Source organism: Dioscorea cayenensis, chromosome 4 (genome assembly GCF_009730915.1).
Source record: "Dioscorea cayenensis subsp. rotundata cultivar TDr96_F1 chromosome 4, TDr96_F1_v2_PseudoChromosome.rev07_lg8_w22 25.fasta, whole genome shotgun sequence".
Taxonomy (NCBI): Eukaryota; Viridiplantae; Streptophyta; class Magnoliopsida; order Dioscoreales; family Dioscoreaceae; genus Dioscorea; species Dioscorea cayenensis.
Window position 1 is genome coordinate 22,187,901 of NC_052474.1, and position 19,935 is coordinate 22,207,835.

A 19,935-nucleotide genomic window follows, 5' to 3' on the forward strand; every position below is an offset into this window, starting at 1 on the left:
GAGTATGGAATAGTTTCAACTGATACGATCATGAGATATAAGTGTTTATAATTGTTTTTCCCATAGAGACACTCATACATACATGCACTTGTGACTTGAATTGTCAGACAATTGAGAGAATTTGATTTAAGATGGAGATTTGCTGGTTGGTTGAATTGTTGGGCCAACTGTCTTATGACTCTACATTGTATAACCCAAAAATTCAGTTGATGCCCCAGCTGAATTCTTTGAAGACTAGGGTTTAAGCCCGATTAGCAATCTGGTTTGATTTATTAGGATTAGGGTTTGGGTCTGATTTGAGTGTGATTGTTCTGCTACCTCCCTCACCACACGAAATCTGCCAATTCGGTAGCACAGGAAAATGAAGGGATTCAAGTTGGTTTTGCTGAAAAACAGCAAACCTGAAGGGCTAAATGAAACAAGAAGCAATATGTTGTTGAAATGTAATAGAAAAGGGAATTGGATAGACATGTGTTGCACACTGACAAAGGCATCAAGCTTACACTTGCACCTAGATCACATAGAGCCTTCTCAAAGCTTGCTGCCCCAATTTCACATGGAATCGAGAAGCTGCCTGGGTCCTTCAGTTTTGGAGGCAATTTGTTTTGGATTAATGCACTGCACTCCTCCGTTAATGCCACTGTTTCATACTCTTCTAATCTCCTTTTCTTAGACAATATCCTTCAAAAACTTCGCATATGATGGCATTTGTTGCAAAGCTTCTGTGAAAGGAACGTTGATGTATAACTTCTTGAGAACTTCTAAAAACTTTCCAAATTGCTTGTCCAACTTGGCCTTGGCTAACCTTTGTGGAAATGACACAGGTGGTATGTAAGGCTTTGGGGGTATATACCTCGGTGTTTCATCAACTTTTTCTGCATCTCCACTGTTGTGTTCAGCCGTTTGCTGTTGTGTATCATTTTTTTCAGCTGGATTCACCCCAATGTTTTCATTTTCAGCTTGTTTTGACTTCGGATCTTCCAATTGTTTTCCACTCCTTAGAGTTATAGCTTTGCAATGCTCACTTGGATTAATTTCTGGTTTTCCTGGAAACATCCCTGGGGGTCTGGATGAAGAACTAGCTTGTTGAGCAATTTGATTTTCCAGCATTTTGTTGTGGGTAGCCAAGGAATCAACCTTAGAAGTAAGTTGCCGAATTGCTTCATTCATGACTTGACCTTGTTGCTTGAACTCTTCATTTTGCTTGGCTTGTGTTGCAACAAAATTCTCTAGCAAAGCCTCCAAATTTGATTTCTGCACAGGTTGCGGATTGGAAATTCTCTGCTGGAATCCTGGTGGCTGTCTAGGGACATTAGAGCTGTGGTTTTGATCAAAGTGAGTTTGATTGCTCTTGTAGGAAAGATTAGGATGATTTCGCCAACCAGGGTTGTAGGTGTTGGAGAATGGATCATTGACGGGTCTTTGACTGAAATTGAGATAGTTCATTTGCTCCACTGATGGTTCTGAAAAGGGGGATGCGATCAGTTGACAGTTTACAGCTAGATGTCCTGTGGAACCACAGATTTCACATGTAGCATTGGCGGCACTTGGAGCATTCAGTTTGTCAAATTTTTGAGTTAAAGCATCCACCTTGGCTGCAATTAAGTTTAAGGTCTCCACCTCATGTCTTCCTGCAGGTTTTGGAGCGGTGCTTCTTTCACTTGCCCATTGGCAATGGTTGAGAGCCATGTCTTCAATTAAATTATAGGCATCATCCACTTTTTTGTTCATCAAAGCTCCTCCTGATGCAACATCAACTGAAATGCGAGAGTTATAGTTTAATCCACTGTAGAAGGTTTGCACAACCAGCCATTTCTCCAAGCCATGGTGTGGGCATAGTCTCATAAGCTCCTTGAATCTATCCCAAGCTTCATACAGTGATTCACCATCCTTTTGATAAAAACCAGTGATTTGGTTCCATAGTCGAGATGCTTTTTGCTTGGCGGGAAATACTTAGAAAGAAAAAAACTTGGAGCAATTGATCCCATGTTTTTGATAGAGCCTTCGGGTAGTGAATGTAACCAAGCTCGAGCCTTGTCCCGTAAAGAGAATGGAAAAAGTCCGAGTCTAAGCGCATTCGTGGGACTCCATTGAGCTTAACGGTGTCGCGATGATTCGAGAAAAAGCGAGAGATGGAGATGTGGATCTTCTACTGGTGAACCTCCAAACTGATTCTGCTGAATTAATGACATGAGTGCTGGCTGCAGCTGAAAATTGTTTGCTTCAACCGGTGGCATTGCAATGCTGGAATGCAATCCTTGAGCACTCGGGGCTGCAAATTCCTTCAAAGTTTTACTATTATCCTCCATGTTTGATGCTTGTGAGGACTCTTTAAGCTTAGCTTTCCTTTGATATTGAAGTCGAAAATCCCTCTCAAATTCTTGATTAGGTTCTAACAGACTTCCAAGACTTCGATTTCTTTGCATAGAATGAGAATTGACCTGCAAAGAAAACAAGTTAAAAGAGTTGGACTAAATGGGAAAAACAGAGAATAAAATGCCTAGTCTAACCAGGTTGCAATTCAATTAATATCACACTATAGTCCCCGGCAACGGCGCCAAGAACTTGTTGCACAACCGCAAACGCACGGTTATTGCCAAGTAGTAAATAAGTATCGATCCCACGAGGACCAAGTGTAATTACCAACCTATTGCAACAAAAGGTTATCTAGACAATTAAAAAGATGAGAATTAAGAACAACAAGAAACAAGGAATGAAACACAATCAGGGCTGAAGGGACACAGGGCTGCGGATCGTACTTCAGGCTAATATAAACTTAGGTTTGGGAACTCACCACAAGGTATAATATGAACGATGTGTTGGATCTAGGTTATAATTGGGTAGATCTCTTGAAGGGCATTAATCCTAAACTACTTGTCACTCTCTTTCAAGAGATAACAAGTTAGATCTTGATTAGGCTACCTCCTACTTTCGTGGTAGATAAACCTCTTTAAAACCTGATTAAGTACAGTGATTAAGGCAAAGACCCTCAAGAATTACCTTTTGGTATATTCAGGGTGATTAAAGAGGTTCCAAGACCCAAGTTAACCTCTCAGCCAACCTAGATCTCTAAGATAGCAAGCGATGCTTTCACAATCACAAGCTTTGACACAAATCAGAAATCAACTCAAGAAATCTACCATTAAACATAAAAGATCCATACAAAATGTATCAACACATCATACACAAAACACCTTGGGTTAATCCCAAACCTAAGAAAAGTTCTACTCACACACCATCTCAGTTACAAAGAAAAAGATAGAAAGAATAGTAATTCTGCAGAAAGCAGCACAACAAGCTGAGAGGACTCCCTATGATGTCCACAGGGTTTGATCCTCAATTTTCAGCTCTCCCTTCCTTCTTCAACTTTTTCCAGGTCTTCAAAGCTTCCCCTTCTGCCTTTCCAGCCGCCAGCCTCTTTTCCTGACCTTCCTCCTTTTCCTAGAGCCCCTTTATGGTCCTTTTTATAGCCAAAAGATAAAAGCTGGGCCCCAGTCACTTTATGGACCACAGGTACTTCTCGCAGACCACAGATAGGCTGTGTTTCTTCCCAGTCTCCAGGTTTCTCAGCCAATTCCAGCTTCCTACAATGAAAACAACTAGAAAAAGTAGATTGTACAAGGAGAAAGGAAAATGACCATAAAAACTAGGAAAAATGCATGAATACTAGCTAAATGCATGATGTTTATAATGCAATTTATATGTGCAACAACATGAGACCTTGACCCGAGTTGTTTTTCTTAATGTTTGTGAATAGCTGACTCCATATTTGTACAATTTTTGGATTTGCCGTTGAGAGATGGTAATATGGTTTGAATAAATCTTTAAACATTAAGCTAGATTTCATAATGATTTTTACCATATGGTAATTATACTTCAAAATCGATGTTTTGGTGCTCCATATTTTAGTTCTCTTTCCTGAAAGATAGGAAGCAAACCATCTATATTTTGATACCTTTTATACCCCCATTTTGAATCTGGAATCATGACATGGTAACCTCAGAAATCAGTGCTTTCACTCATAAACCATTTGTCTAGCACCAAAGTTTATGTTTTAGGGTTAAACTCTCGGATTTCTCTAATCTCAAATATCTCATTTTGAAATATTAATATCCTCATATTTTCTCTCACATTTTTTATTAATGAGTTTATTTCTATGACAGTTTAATTTTAACTACTTTTCTGATAGACTAATAAAATTAAATAAATTTTAAAACTAACCTTGATGCAATTTTTTAGCTGTATGAGACAGTACAAGGGTAAAAAGTTTTCTTTTATCCTGACATTTCTTATTATTTTTGTCATTAGAGAGTGTTTCATTAATTTTATCATGGCATTTTTATCAACTGATCTGTAAGTCACTTATCAATTTGACTTACATTTACAAAGTTCATGTTTGAATTCCTCTAAACTTAATGTCCTTGAACATGAATATTAAACTCTGGTATATTCTTGTCATAAATCTTCTCTTCATATTTCATTTTTGTTGTTTTGACAATTATGTTATTGTGTTGTCTAATGGTCTTGTTGTTAGTGGACAAAGGAGAAGAAATTTCCCCACGCTGTCTGGGCGGCTGGCCGTGGTCTTATTGCTCTTCTTCTGCCAAATTATGACCATGTTGATAATATATGGCTTGAACCACTATCATGGGAGGTTTGTTTTATTACCTTTTTTTTATTATGTCAATTATTATTTTGATTAAGACAGTTATAGGTAAATGCAATTGCTTTTGCTGCTGAATTTTTTTTTTTCAGTTATAGTTTCTAACATAAGTTATCATTATTTTTTTATTTTTTATTTTTATGAAAATGTTCCTAAGGTGGTGTGACATGTGGAAAACTCGGATAGACAACCTTTCCTTGCGTGCGTCTGATGATTAGTGATGCAACTTATGGAAAATTTTCACTTGAAAACTTTTAGAGATGCAAACATGGGTTGCCACATGTGCATATTATAGATTTGGTGTGTTGGACGCCTGATGTGTGCCACAAGTGCACTGATCATTCAAGTAGTATAAAAATATCATTCCCACGAAGACTATGTTGTTAAGTACTTCTTACAAATGTGGGTTATCTAGACAGATCAATGTTCGAATAAAGAAATTAAAATAAACAAGACAAATAAAAGCTAAACTAACGAAAGCTAGCAAACAATGGCCTGAGGTATTAAATTTAGATGCAAAGGCTTCTAGGATTAGGGTTCACCACAATGTTAGATAAAAAGAGTTGTACTAACTCTTTTCGATTAATTTTAATTATCTTTGATAGTGGAATATCCTAAAGTACTAGTTATTTCCTTTTAGAATATAAGGATGTATTTAATTTTGATTAACTCCCTACTTTTGTGGTAGTTAAAACTAATTGGAGCCTTTAAGCTTTGCGATATATAGTTTTCCTCAAGAAGTCATAAATAGGGTTCTAGGTTCTAATTCCAGGTTTCCAACAGCTTAGTTCACCTTTCGGTTCTTCCTTCAATGTCTAAAATTATGCAAACACGGGATCTAACGAATTCACAAGCATTAACAACCATAAAATCAAATCAAAGAATAATTAAATATAGTACGAAAATAAAAGTCAATACATAGTCGACTACCTAAACATTAGGCTAATACCAATCCTAGAAAAAAAAATCTACTAGCTCATGTTTAGTTTACAACCTATAATATTCAAAATAAATATTGGACAAACAAGAATAAAAGAAAGAAAAAGAGTAAACTTTAAATCCTTCACAACAGTGTTGGGCTTGCTTATCAATCGATGGAGACCATTGCTTGATCCCTAATATCTCTCCTTTTGCTATGTTCTTCAACTTTAGAAGTCTTGGAGAGAACACCCCCACCCCACACACACGCACTCACTTTTGCCACCGCAGCTGTGTGATCTCTAAAAAAAAAAAAATCTTGGCTTTATACAGAGGAGGGCTAAATTAGAGTTGAAATGACAACAAAAATACATGGCCATGTTAGCTAGCATGGATGGGTTATGCTTCTCGTAGGGTTTGAGTCTTTTGAATTTCTACACCGTGGTTCATGGGTGTGGCTGCTATCAGGAGCCACCTGTGTTTTTTGTTGGATCTTGTTTTGTTCTCTTTCATTGCCTGGTAAATTTTTTTTTTTTTTTTTTTTTTTTTCCTCAAATAAAGGTCAAAATCCACTTATCTGTATGCAAATCATTGAAGAGCAGTAAGCAAACTTCAATTAAAAACATGGGGAAGGATGCATGATCAACTAAGAAATGAAACCTAATTCTATTAAAAATATATTATAACTTTAGTACTTATCAATGCCCTTAGAAGGAAATGTTGCCAACTTGAAACATGATTTCATAGAAAGATCTTAGTTTGAAAAGTTTCCAAAGTGTCTTAAGAAGTACTAATTCTTTTTGTTTTGAAATTTTGTATAATTTGTGAAAGTAACGAACTCAACTCTTACTTGGAGTTTCCACTTGTCTAACCTTACCTACTTTATTTGATCAGATTTTTTTTTTCATTCTGCGATTGGTTGAATATATTGACTCTTGTTTATAGCTAAAAGTTCTAATTTATTTAAAGCCAAGTTTCTTTGTTTCTATATATTCACTTAACCCCTTATTTTAGGATTTTAGGGTTGAATAATTGATGAATGAACCAAATCTCTTTTGACAAGTTGTTAAATTAGGAATAAATAAATTGCAAGTCTTGCCAGTGTTTGCAATTTGCATTGCACATTGGATTAACAGAAGATAATTAATTTACATTTATGATTAAAATATTTCTATTTTATTAAGGATAGAATTATAAAGGTAGAACTTCACACTGTAGGATCTTTTTTTTTATCTAGACAATATCTATAAAATACAAAGCAAGTATGTAATCTCTAATAGAAGCATGTTATCTCATTTTTTGCGAAAAATTTGAATGATCACTATATAGCTTAGTCACCATTTACTATGCAAAAATATAATTTTAGTTTAATTCTCACTTCAAGCTGCCTACTCAATTATTTGGTTGTTTAATCTGAACATCTGAACATGAGTGAAACAATGTCAACTTAAACCAAACTTTTAGTTGGAGTAACCAGAAAAGTAAAGTAAACAAAATTAATGATTAAGCCATGCTTCTTGAAGAGCAACTGATTTTCCAATGCAGCAAAATATGTAGTCATGTTTTTAAAAATGTTTTTGCATTATTACAATTTACGTGTTTCTGCCAAGGTAATTACATCCTAAAATGTATCAAAAATATTCTTATATACCATAAGGGCCACTGTATAAATATTATTTCTTTCATCTTTTCTTCTTTGTAACATCTCTTTGAAATGTCTCATCCTTTGTATAATGTCATTTATAATTTCTTTTTTGAATGCACCACACATTAATATTTCTCATTAGTGACATTTGCATATATACCCCTGGAAAATTTGAAATTGTGTGTACTCCGAAATATGTAATTGCATGTATACTCCTATAAATCTCATATTTTGTGTGTATACCCCTATGGTTAAGGTTCAGTTAGCAAGGCTGAGAATAAAAAGAAATGGTATATTAAATGACCCTTTTGGGTTTGTGTGTATACCCCTTGAAATTTAATGTGATCTAACCAGTTTACAGAGAGACCTCTCTTCTTCCTGTGGGTTCTCCTTCTTGTGTCACTACCTGAGCAGGGGGTGGCGGAGATGTTGAGGTTATTATCAAACAATCCAAAGTGTAGGGGTTTACAGTTGTTGTCTGATTGCTAAACAGACATGAGGTTATTTCTCACACAGAGTTTAAATTTGAGAAGACCTTGGCTTATCCTAAACAATTTAATGTTTCTTCTATGAGGTATACTTGATCTGATCTTATTAGCAATTTAGCATTTAGGTTCATTTATTGGATTTATTTGCAGAGTTAAGAGTCTTGTCTCGGTTTTCATTTGAAGCTAAGTAGGGTTATTTGGATGTTTTTCCCTTTTAAGTTTATGGAGAGAATCAATTCTGAACCAAACATGCTTCCTTTCAAGTTTAAGTATTGTTATTTAGCTTGGCCTTTTACTGATGCGAACAAGGGAGCCCTTTGACGAATATATGATCTAGTACTTTATATCTGCTTGACTCATTGATTAAACCTTCCATACAATGTTTATGCATAGCTATAGCCACTTATTACAATTCCATTTTGCTTTAAGGTTTATACCTAGAATGGATTTGTTAAAAAAAAAAGTCATCACTGAAGGGCAAAGATCTTGCATGGATTAATTTCCATACTTTATTCTGGTGTAGGCTTGCATAAAGTTGAAGTTGTGTATATGTTTTGTGACGTTATGTAGATATATATTTTTACTTTAGCTATAAAGGAAGTGGGAATCACCTCTTTGTTTGTACTGTTCTTTGTTCTTCTTCAGGATTAATTCGAATCTCCACCTATTCTCATCATAATCCTTTTTTAATGCAAATCCAATCAAAGAGATTGGATGGCAGTGAATCGCTGCCGGTTTTGAATGTTAAGTTGCAACAGTGGTAGTGGTGCTATGAGATTATAGGTTAGTTTGCATTAGAATCACTTGATTGAAGTGGTAGTTGCAGATTGGAAAAAGGATATTTAAGGTCAGCTATTTGGTGAGGGTCAAAGTGGTGGCTACTTGTCAGGACCATGTATGGTATGAGTTGTGTGGTTAGAGTTATGGGTATTAGCTTGGGTACTAATTGGAAAAGAAGATTGAAGAAAAAAGGTCGGCTGTCAGGTAGACTTCATAAAACAAGATGAAGGGTAGAAAGTAACTGGCATGTTCCTAATCTCCACTTCAAAGCATTATGTCTAACTCATGGAAGAAAAGCTATGTACTGCACAATAATAAATTTTGTATATATGTACACATATTTTTAAGTTGTGTTGGAGAAAGAAAAAAAAAACTTGGAACTGATGCTTTTGTCTATGAATTCCTCATCTTTTGCTCTGTCTCTGTTTTGCTTCTCAAAACTCCATTTGAAATAGTGTCCACCAGACAGCTGTCTCTCGGTGAATATATTTTCTTAAATTGTCTTGCAGGGCATTGGATGTACAAAGATTACCAAGGCAAAGAATGAAGGTTCTGTAAATGGCAATTTAGAATCTAGATCATACCTTGAAAAGAAGCTTGTATTTTGCTTTGGTTCCTATGTTGCCGCTCAATTGCTTCTTCCTTTCGGGGAAGAGAATTTCTTATCTTCATCTGAACTAAAGCAGGCACAGGAGGTGGATTTCCATGACTTCCTCTATCTATATATTGTAGTATTTTTGAAAGTTATATTCTAAAATAATCTTTCCTCTCTTTATTCTTTATAACGAATGTTATGTGCATTAACTTCAGATTGCAACTCGGATGGTGATCCAATATGGATGGGGTCCTGATGACAGTCCTGCTGTTTACATCACTAACAATGCGGTACTGAGCTACTCCCAGAAGCCTTTGTTTTAGCCAAAATAACTGTCAAAATGAGAGAGGTTGAATTCATATATATATAGAGAGAGAAGTATTTTCCTTGATTTAAAACTTTCAATCATCATATAGCTCATGCGATCCGATTGCAATTTTATAGTACATCTCTCACAAGTTCTAAAATATAATTTCCTTTATTGTTTGAAAATTAGCGTATTGACTTTGTAGGCTAGTTCATATGCTATTTGCTTTTATCACATCTTCCTTATCCATCTTTAATTTAGTTTGGAACACTGAGTATGGGGAAGGACCATGAGTTGGAGATGGCTACTAAAGTTGAGAAGGTACATCCTGTTGTCTGGCAGACTATGGTCAATGTTTTTTTTTTCATTATTTTAAATTAAATGTAAATCCATTAGTTTGTGGCTTCTTGAATTTGTCCAATGTAATTGCAGGTTAAGATAAGTCTTTTTTGGTTTTAAATGATACCATGTTATTAATCATCGAGTTTGAATGGGTGCTTTTTTTTCCAGATATACGCCTTGGGGTATGACAAGGCAAAAGAAATGCTTGATAAAAACCGGCTTGTGCTTGAAACTATTGTGGAGCAGTTGCTTGAGTTTGAAAACTTGAACGGAGAGGTTGGTAGAGATTTCAGTTCACAATGTTACTTAGCTTACATCCTGCATGTTGAAATTTTAACATTCAAAATTAGCTGAAACTCAGTCAAACTCTTCGCCTTCAGACTGTTAATGAAACTTGGAATAGATACTTTTCAAGTCATTTCTGTGAAGAGGCTTACCCTTTGACTGTTTGCCTTATAACTTGAGTTACATTGTCTTAGAAGCACCTTAGTGTTCATTTTTTAACACTTCTTTTGTCAGAAACATACAACTTGCTTCAGTATTGTCACCTGGCAAGTGCTGACACATATCCATTATAGATTTACAATCTCTAAACAAAAAATGTGTGCCCTGTTATATATGATCTGGTTATTTATTAGATGCACAATTATGGCTGAACTCACATGTCGATCGATGATAATTCTAAGTGTGTTAATGTTAACATGGTAGTGGGCTTTTTCATTCTTCGTTATGTGTTGAAGCATATATATGCAGCATGATGCTTATAACTTCTATAATTACAGTTTAGATGATATTGTTACACTTTTTTACACTTTTCTACACAGTGGTTCAAAACTTCAAATGTCAAAACTGTAGGTGAAATGGGTCTGATACATCAAAATGGTGGTATATGTTGTAGAAGGCAAGACTGAAGTAGTCTATATGCTTCTGTTGTGGAAATAAGCAGAAATGCCTATTTTAAGCACTTGTGCAGTGTGTGATTTAGTAGAAAGGAGATTCTCTTCCAATTAATCTTATTCTTGTTTTTAATTCTAATTTTGATTCAGTTTTCTATGTGCATATGTGATATGTGTGAATCTCATCTTCGACTTGAAAGGATGCAATTTAAAGTTTAACAGAAACAAATGTTCTTTGATGATAATTATGGGAATTCAGTAAAGCACAAATGTACATTTTAACCACTTAAGGAAAATATAATTTAATAGAAAGGAGATTGGCTTCCCGTCTGACTTATTCTTTGTTTTATTGCAAGCACGTGTATGCATTTCCTCTTTGTGCTTGAAAAATGCAAGTCAGAAACAGATTTTTATTTAATGTTTTAAGCATCAAGCAAGTCAGGCATGTTTATCAGTATAATTTTAGATTTTGTCCAATATGTGGAGGTCCTTTTTTACCATTCTGGTTATCAGCAATTTAGTTTTTTTTATTTCAGTTTTGTTGAGTTGAAAAATTGTACATTTTCAGGAAACTGAAAACTTTGGAGGAAAGAACTCATCAATTCAGACTAAGACTACAGTAATAAGAAAAACTTAGTTTGTTTTTTTAGTTTATTTTGTGCTAGCTTGTCAATTGGGTTAAGGTATGATCTTAATTGAGGTGTGGTGCTTTTAACCAATTTTAATCTAAATTGTAAGGATATTCTACTGATTTAAAGTTAAAACTAACTGTGTTTCTCTCTTGGTGTCCTATTGCTCAGGAATTTTAGCTTTTCATTTTCATGTCTTTGATATATTAAATGACAAAGCAGATGTTATAGAAATATGATCAAAATGTTGGAATACTCAATTAGTGTCTTCATTGACAAGGTAAATATGTTTGTGAATTTGACTTTTTGTAAGCTTTGCCTCCAATTTGTGAAAGTTCTTTATTTGTGGGATGCTTAATGATTGAAATGACAATAACTTATGTCAGCTGCAATTAATTGACATTATCATGTTTTTTGTCATATGATAGTTCCTTACATGCAAGAACTAAGCAATTTGTTTGAATATTATGTAAAATTGCAGCCTTTAAAATTTTGATGATATGCATGTAAGAATAATATTGTACACCTCATTAATCTCTGAGAAGTTTTTGTTTTGTGTGTGTGCGCCTGCATACACGTTTTCATGTCCTATGTATCTTTTCCTACTTTCATGGTTTGACAAGCATCTTTGCTGGAGGACTTCTTGTTTTAAAGTTCTGTTTGACTATGTCTTGATGTTATTTTATATTCTATTGGCATTTAGTCAAGAAGATTGATTATCACCATCCGTTGACCTTGCTGCATTTAATGCTAGGATTTGCTTAATATTTTTAAAGAATATGGAGGTACTCGGGAGCAAGAACCATTCTTTCTGTCTCAACCTTTTCATAAGGAGGTATCCACCATTGTTCCTTTTGCATCACTTCAAATTGACTTAGTATACATGATGGATTTATAATTGATTACATAAACCTCTGCGATAAATTTACCCATGAAGTCATGATCCAAATTTCTGTGATGGGCTTGTTGAATCTTTCTTCATTTATCAGATGTTATAGAAAGTGTTCAAATCACATTAATATCATATTTTGTGGCCCCATCTTTTATTGTTGTTGTATTTATGTAAATTAGAAAAATACAACTGTAGCTATTTAATTTGATTGCTTTTGGTCCTGTGTCATCTTGCTAATTCCTCAGAGTGATAATTTATCATTTCTATTCTTTGTTTTCCATTAGTATAGATATTAGTTTGTTAATGTGTATTTCATCTTTAACTGGCATATTGTCATGTATTGGGAGGAGCAGTTCTGCAGGAATGAGACTCAATTGGTTGATAAGGATTTATGGATAATGTGAATAGGAACTTCTATCTGTTTGAACAGAGTGTAAGAAGCAATGGTTCTCGATCAGGATTGTTTGTCCTGACCCAAAATTCCAACTTCTTTTATCAAAATATCTGGCAAACTGTGTTTTGGGTGATCAGACAAACAATCTGTGAGGAGCTCCTATTATAAAATAAAATAAAAATAAAAAATAAAAAAAAATTATGAGGAGGTCTATCATGCAATACATAAGTTGCTTTGAAATTAGTAAGACTACAGGATAAGTACTTGTAGTGACCTTCTAATTTATTAATTTGAAAGCAACTTATGTATGGTATGATGGGCTCATAATAATTTCTAAGAGGATCTCCTCTGGAATTTTTTTCCTGGCTGTTCAGGCTTAAGTATTTTTTGAAGGTGTCTGGCCTGAGCACAGCCTGAGTCCAGAAAGTAATCTGGCAAAAGGCCAGAATGGCTCATTCATTGTCCTGTGTGAGAAGAACGTAAGATTTATCTCATTTGGGCCTGAGAATGTGAAACATGCTATTGACTTCAAATTATATCATGCCAATTAGAGTTTACTTTTACTTTTTTTTGCTAAGACAAGGGGGGTTCATTTCGGAGGGAGTGATCTAAAGTGGGGAGAAATGATATCACTTCTAGTACTTTTAATGTTCATTTGTCAAAAAGTGAGAATAGAACCGAAGAATTCAGGTGCTAGGTAGAGTTTTATGAGTTCAAAAAAGACTTTGGAAATGAAAAGAAGTGAGTTTTTATAAATTGGCTCACTTCCCCCACTCAAGTAAAAAGCGAGTTCAGTTCAAAATTCACTGCAGTTGAAAATGGAGAAAGTGACACTTCTTCAACTTCAGGACAAAAAAACACCAGAAGTGGGGGACTTCCCCCCGAGTTCTCCCGAAATGAATGCCCAACGGCTAGATCTTTAAGAAAGGCAAGAGCGTCCGGCAGAGCAAGTAGGGGCGGGGCCCGCGTGCACATGGGCGCTGGGACCACTCGCATACAACTACTACTCACTCTCACAATTTGTGAAGGGTTCTAACGAGGATTTGGATTTAAGTAGGCCACTTGGTCGTTAGTAGTTTACTTTTAGTTGCCACATAACTTTTGCTCTAATCCCTATTTTGGAAGAGAATTCTAGTATGTGCTCAATATCATCTTTCAATTCAAAGTTTCTAGGTTTAGACATTGTCATGAGGCAAGTTAAGTTCTTGTTTGGTTCAAATATGTCATCTTGTCTCATATATGCTGATGTTGAAACTTACACATGCACACAGACATGCTCTCATGCACACAATTGTGTGGGCGCATATGCGCGCGCACACACACACACTACAAGGATGAAACATCCAGATATGTCATCCTGTCTCATCTATGTTGATTTGGTAACTTTGTTGTATCTGACACTAGTAATATTTGCTCAAAACAATGATTTTCTTCAATTCAAAGTTTTATGCATACACATTGTGATAAAATTTTGCTCTATGCCAAACAGTATAAATGGGAGACATTGTTACTGGGAGTTAAAATTTCATCTGGCCGTACAAAAATGAGAATGGCTTAAGTGAAGTTAGATAGATGTAGTTAGTGTAGTTCATCATTCACATTGTGACATGTGTCCCAAAAATATAAAAATATAATAACTTTCTTATAATGCCCTTATTTTTTTTTTTTAAATTACTCATCTCATGTCACGTGTCAAACATCCAATGGTGAACTACACTAACTACACCTATCTAACTTCACCTAAGTTATTCCCTACAAAAATACCCCATACAACACACTACACAAATGCTGTAAGAATGGAGCATCCAGATATATCTCATATATGTTGATTTTGAAAATTTCCTGTATTCAACACTCATGGCCATGCCAAACGGCATAAATTGTTGGACATTGTTATGAGCGATGTTAGAATTTCATTCAATTGAACATGCGTGCATGCTCAGTCGCACACACATATTTGACCTAGCTCAGTCAAAACTTATATAATTTTTTGAGAAACATACCAAATAATGCCTATCTTCTTGCAGCTATCTTCTAGCAGCATCGTCAATGAAGATGCTCAGGCATCAGTGGTATCCCTTTTGAGTGCTGGAACATAGCATAAAGTCGCTGTTTTTCTCTTAGCAAACTCTCCTACAACACAAAGTCGGTGCCTATTCTCATCGAAATCTGACTAATGATGCTTCCCTTGAGATATTTTTTTTCAAGGTACATATATGTGATTTAGTGTTCTCTAGCTTTTGCATAAAGATGCAGTGTTCTTATTATTTACTTTATAAACTGTCTCCGGACAGAAAGGAAATAAACACTGGCAGCTTCAAGAGCGATGACTGCTTTTCCACTAATTTTTACCATGTTTTCCAATAGTTGTGTAGCAAGTTTTGATGGATGGTCCATTTTTCTCAAGCCCCGATCAGTCGGAATACTATCAAGTCTCACCAACACTGATATGCTAGTATTGCCCTATTGATGAAATTTCCGAGGATTTTTTTTGACTGTAAGATACGGAGATCAATTTGATTGGCTTGAAGTAGCAATCTGAGTGGACTTCATTTTCATTTACCATGGCATTCTATTCATATGGTTTGAAGAACTCTGAAGGATTCCCAGTTAAAGGCGGTTCCGTTTTATTTGCAGATTTTTTTTTTAAAAAACAATGAAAGGGTTTTGGTTTGCAAATATTAGGCTAGAGAACAGCTTGCTATTGTGCTTAAAGTCAAATCTTGTTATGCATGTGTGAGCACAGGATGGAAAATCTAGCAGAGTCTTGTTCTTTCTGACAGCATTCTATTCCTTGTGCTCCCCACAAATTTATATATATATATATATATATATACTGTGATATAACTCAAACTTGGTACTCAACGATGTATCTGGCAACTGTTTTGTAGCTTCTCTGGACGAATGTGGTTCAACGTATGGATGATCTGGCACGCGTCTCTCTTGAAACATCTTAACATTTGGAGTTTGGTTCCAGTATTGGTTTACACACGCACAGATAGATAGAATAGCGATGTTAAACTAGCATCTGATATTATTGATAGGGAGTAGTAAGTTCATGTATACAAGTGGCACGCTGGAAGGATCAAACATTGTCAGAATTGCTTTCCAGCTCTTATGATAGGATTACAGCTATAAGAAATAACCGAGAAATAACAGAGCATTAGCAAATTCTGAATTACACATTATTTCTGGTCTATAGTCTATTGGGTGCTTCCTGTGAGCATCTTATCAGAAGTTTTTTTTCTCGAACCTTGTTCTTTTGGCTCTTCTGGCTCCCTTTGCCAGACCTGGCAGGGCCGTTTTCCTTTCTATTTTTTTTTTAATTCATTTTTAAATGTACAATTAAAAAGCATATTTGGGTCATGAAGCAATTATAAAACGGCTAGTTTTTAGTAGTTTGAGGGCATTTTGATACATAAAATATATGACTAGATAGATATATTTATGTGTTATTACTCCATATATGTATTACTGTATATATATATATATATATTTGTGTCATTATATAGATAGAGATAAAGGAAAAAAGCTTGGTCACCGAGAGTATTTTTTATTTTTTATTTTTTTCCCTTCTCAGTAAAAGAGAATGTTTTTTGCATACCCCTATGATAGCACAGTGAGCAGGTACGGGAAGTTTCAAGAGTCAAAATATATATATTTTTTTTAAATAACACTATTTTATAATCGCTTCTTTTTTTTTTAAATTATGTTACTATTTTTTTTTAAGCTAAAACAGAGTAAAAAAAATCTGGGTAAATGTTTTTCAAAAGATAATTAAAGCTGATCTTTTACCACAGAGAGTGTACGTACTGTATATGGTTTATAGTAATACAAACGGAAACATGAATTAGGAAGAGGATGTACATAGTTAAGAAATCTTGTACAAATATATATATTCATATCTGTCCTATATATGCATGCCAATTTCCACTTAGCTGGGCAAAGTTCCGAGAGCTTAAATTAGCTTGCCTGATGCATTCTATATCAAAGTTGGATTAATGTAGAAACAAGTACTTCTGTGGCATCATTTGTATGGACTACAGAGTGAGTTCCCAATAGCTTTCAGAAAGAACAAATTCCTTTCCTGGAGCATTAGACTAGTGAATGATTAGCTCATGAGGCCAAATAAGAAATAGTATGCAACCAACACTGGTAATGAAACCAGCATTCCAAAGATAACCCTGCAAAATTCCAATGATAACCATTAAATTTAATATTATTTAATATTATTTATCCATATAAAATACCAATTTAAAAAAAAAAAAAACTTACGCTGTGCTTAGCACATCAGCGTGCAATCCGTAGTCCCTTGCGAAAATGAACGAGGTTATGGACTGTGGCAATGCAGCCTGCAAAAAGATTAGAATCAGTTTGGTGATGATCAAGGAAGCATGCACTAGAGATTAAATTGTCAAGTAAAAATACCTTTATAATTAAAGTGTTTCTTGATTCTTAAACGTGTTCAATTCCCATCAATCGAACAGTGATTCCATTAAATTTTAAAATTATGGATGGTGGGTAATAATTAACCTAGTGATACACATGGTCAAAAGCTAGCATTGTTATTTATCTTGTCTTGATCACTACTGTACGTTTTTAATCCTTATGTCAAAATTTTTGGTGCGCAGTGTCCACGTCAACACTATGATCACAGTCTTTCTAATGACCCTTAAGTTGACAGAGATATTAAATAATTCATATTCAATTGGAGAACTAAAATAAATACCCTTTGATATGAAATAACTTAAAATGAACTACATACACTTTTTGTTAGATCAGCGAAGAATTTTAGCTAATAATTAATGGACGTAACCTGTATAATGGCAATCCGTAGTACGTCTCCACGCAGACCGACGGCTATGGCTCCAATGGCCATGGCCGCTGGCCCAGCAATGAACTTCATAACCATGCCAAACGCCATCAAGCTCGGTCCAGAAGCGACCAACTTCTCTTGCAACGCCATGAACAAACCTATATATATATATATATATATAAGCAACACTCATTAATTAGATATATGTATATATGCTTCAACAGTATTATATGATTAAAGTATATATAATTAAAGATTAGTTAATTCTCTTACCCATGCTAAACATTGCCATGCCAGTCCCAGCTTTAGACATGACCAAGATTGAACCTTCCATAATGCTTGGCATCTCAAAGTGCCACCTATATATATATATATATATATATATAATATAAATCAGTATGAATATAGTGATAAATATGCATGCATGCATGTTTGCAATTAAATAACGTAACTACGTATGCTACTACCTATTAGAAATAAAAGCCCAAGTGATGCCAATGATACTTGCATAAGAATTAGGGTTTAAGGCCAGCTTAAACCAAACAATCCTCATAAGAGAACAAAAAGAAGGCTTTGCTATAAGAAGCTCATGATCAGCAACACTGTTTGTGTTTTGATCATTATTATTGGTAGTAGTAGTAGTAGCAGCAGCAGCAGCAGCAGCAGCAGCAGCAGTATCCTTTGATGATGGTGATATATCTATTGAAACCACATGAGAGTACTGATTAGAAACAACGCCGGGTTTTGTTGGTATACCGATCTTCACCTTCCTAAATTCCAAGACAAAGAGAAGGAGAACAAGCCAAACAATGCCCTGAAATATAGAGGACTGCACCACAAGGTCCTGAGCAGAGGGCCCATACATGGCATTGAGCATGGGCACCCCCACAACAAGTGAGTTTGTGAGAGTGGACAAAGAGAAGGTGGTAATGGACCAGCCATAGCTCCCTTTACTGCTACATTTAGCCCATGCAAAGAGAATGGAGACTATTACTACCTTAGAGATGACATCGGCCAAGATAAATTGGTAATTCATCGAGAAAGGATCTGCGTGGATGGTGAACTCAAAGACGAAGAAGGGAAGGGTGAAGTAAGAGACGAGAAGGTTTATAGCCTCGCATTGTTCTGGTGTGAAGATATGCCACCACCTGACAGAGCCATAGCCGAGGCCAAGGGCTGTGTAAAGTGGAGCCACGGCCACCACCACCTTGTATATCTCTCCTACCCCTATCATCATAAAATTGATATAATTAATAGCGTATATATATATGTATGTATATTATATATATATATATATATGATGCAGCTAGCTAGAGATAGATGTTATAATTTTGTAGTGAAACTAGTGCTTTGTTTATATAAGATGGTGGTGGTGGTGTCGTGTTTAATTAGGGCGTTATGTTCTAATATGTGGATGATTAATTAGCATGAAATATATAGATAATGCAAGGATATTGGTCTACGTTAGAGTGCATATATGAAGAGTATTAGTGCATGGTACTAATTAATTAGACTTGGAATAAAGGAATGATGTTCAGTGGTTTATTCCACACCACCAAACACTACACCGTGCATGTTGTTGTTGGTGGTGGCATGGTGGTGGTGGTGATCGTGTTTTGTTTAGGAGATTTTATGTTATTTTATTTTGTTTCGTTTTGTTATAATGTTTCTTTTATATATTTTTAATGGACAGTATAAAATAATGGCGGGAGAAGCACCGGATTTGGAGAATATGGAATACATGCTTTCCCTAATGGCAGCTGATGATGTCCGCCTCTTGCTCATTTACACATTCTAAAGATCTCCACGTACGCACTAATTTCATCTATTATCAAACTTTTTACAAGTACAGAGTTAGCCAATAAATCTGTGATTTATCTACATTTACTTTTAAATATATATATATATATAGAGAGAGAGTTAGCTAGCTAGCACTTCATCTGTTAACCATTCAATTTTTCAATTTATATTAAGTGGGATAAATCTATATATTTTCGGGGGCAATTCATATGTCTACTTTTGAAATGTTGTGTATATATGGCATTTTGTTTTTAGTTTTTAGTTTTTTTTGTTTTTAAATAATAATAATTTATGAAATACAAACATTACAAAATCTCAATGATGAAAATTGACATAAAATTATATATTGTGTAACCAAAATCATACTTAAATAAATGACAACTATATTATACTATATTAAACATTTTGAAAGTAATGAAATAGAAATAAATATTAATATATAAAATGAAGGGTCGACCAAGGATATGACTAACCTGATATTCTTCCATTCTTTTTGTTTTCGAAAAGTTCAAAATTCATCCATACACTTCAACTAGCTACCATAAAATCATCAGTAGATAACAAGAATACAATAAAGGAATCAAATTCTTTTTTTAGTCTTTTTCATCAGAAAATTACACACACACACACACGTAAACATATTTATATTAAAGAAGTGGCCATCTTTTTCTCTACAAATTTTTTACATTAATTATCAATGTGCAGAGAACCCTTTTAAAGGAATAGTTCCAAATAATCAATCATATATTCCCTCCCCATGGTTGGAACAA

General features: G+C 34.8%; 2 protein-coding genes and 1 non-coding gene across 7 annotated transcripts in view; 2 read left to right on the plus strand and 1 right to left on the minus strand.

Moving 5' to 3' along the window:
• The window catches only part of LOC120259439 (probable inactive ATP-dependent zinc metalloprotease FTSHI 5, chloroplastic), a 31,809-nt gene extending 16,053 nt beyond the window's left edge, over positions 1-15,756 (plus strand). The window contains exons 13-20 of one of the 5 annotated variants that reach the window (XM_039267040.1): positions 4,535-4,654; positions 9,004-9,189; positions 9,305-9,379; positions 9,658-9,717; positions 9,907-10,014; positions 12,018-12,098; positions 14,577-14,757; positions 15,441-15,756. In XM_039267040.1, coding sequence (XP_039122974.1) covers positions 4,535-4,654; positions 9,004-9,189; positions 9,305-9,379; positions 9,658-9,717; positions 9,907-10,014; positions 12,018-12,098; positions 14,577-14,648 — 702 coding nt within the window. In that variant the 3' untranslated portion in view covers positions 14,649-14,757; positions 15,441-15,756. The other 4 variants (XM_039267039.1, XM_039267042.1, XM_039267041.1 and 1 more) reach the window with 4 other exon arrangements.
• Positions 1,820-1,926, plus strand: LOC120259639. Its single transcript, XR_005536196.1, has one exon. It is a non-coding gene; the product is annotated as a small nucleolar RNA R71 (small nucleolar RNA).
• A 557-nt stretch (positions 15,757-16,313) lies between the features above and the next one.
• On the minus strand, positions 16,314-18,681 carry LOC120259198 (auxin efflux carrier component 5). The gene is made up of 5 exons (XM_039266755.1): positions 17,833-18,681; positions 17,639-17,724; positions 17,366-17,523; positions 16,825-16,901; positions 16,314-16,733 (listed from the first exon to the last, which is right to left on the minus strand). Exons 1-5 carry the CDS (start codon positions 18,600-18,602, stop codon positions 16,661-16,663), a joined length of 1,164 nt encoding a protein of 387 aa, XP_039122689.1. The 5' UTR covers positions 18,603-18,681; the 3' UTR covers positions 16,314-16,660.
• Positions 18,682-19,935: the final 1,254 nt, after the last annotated feature.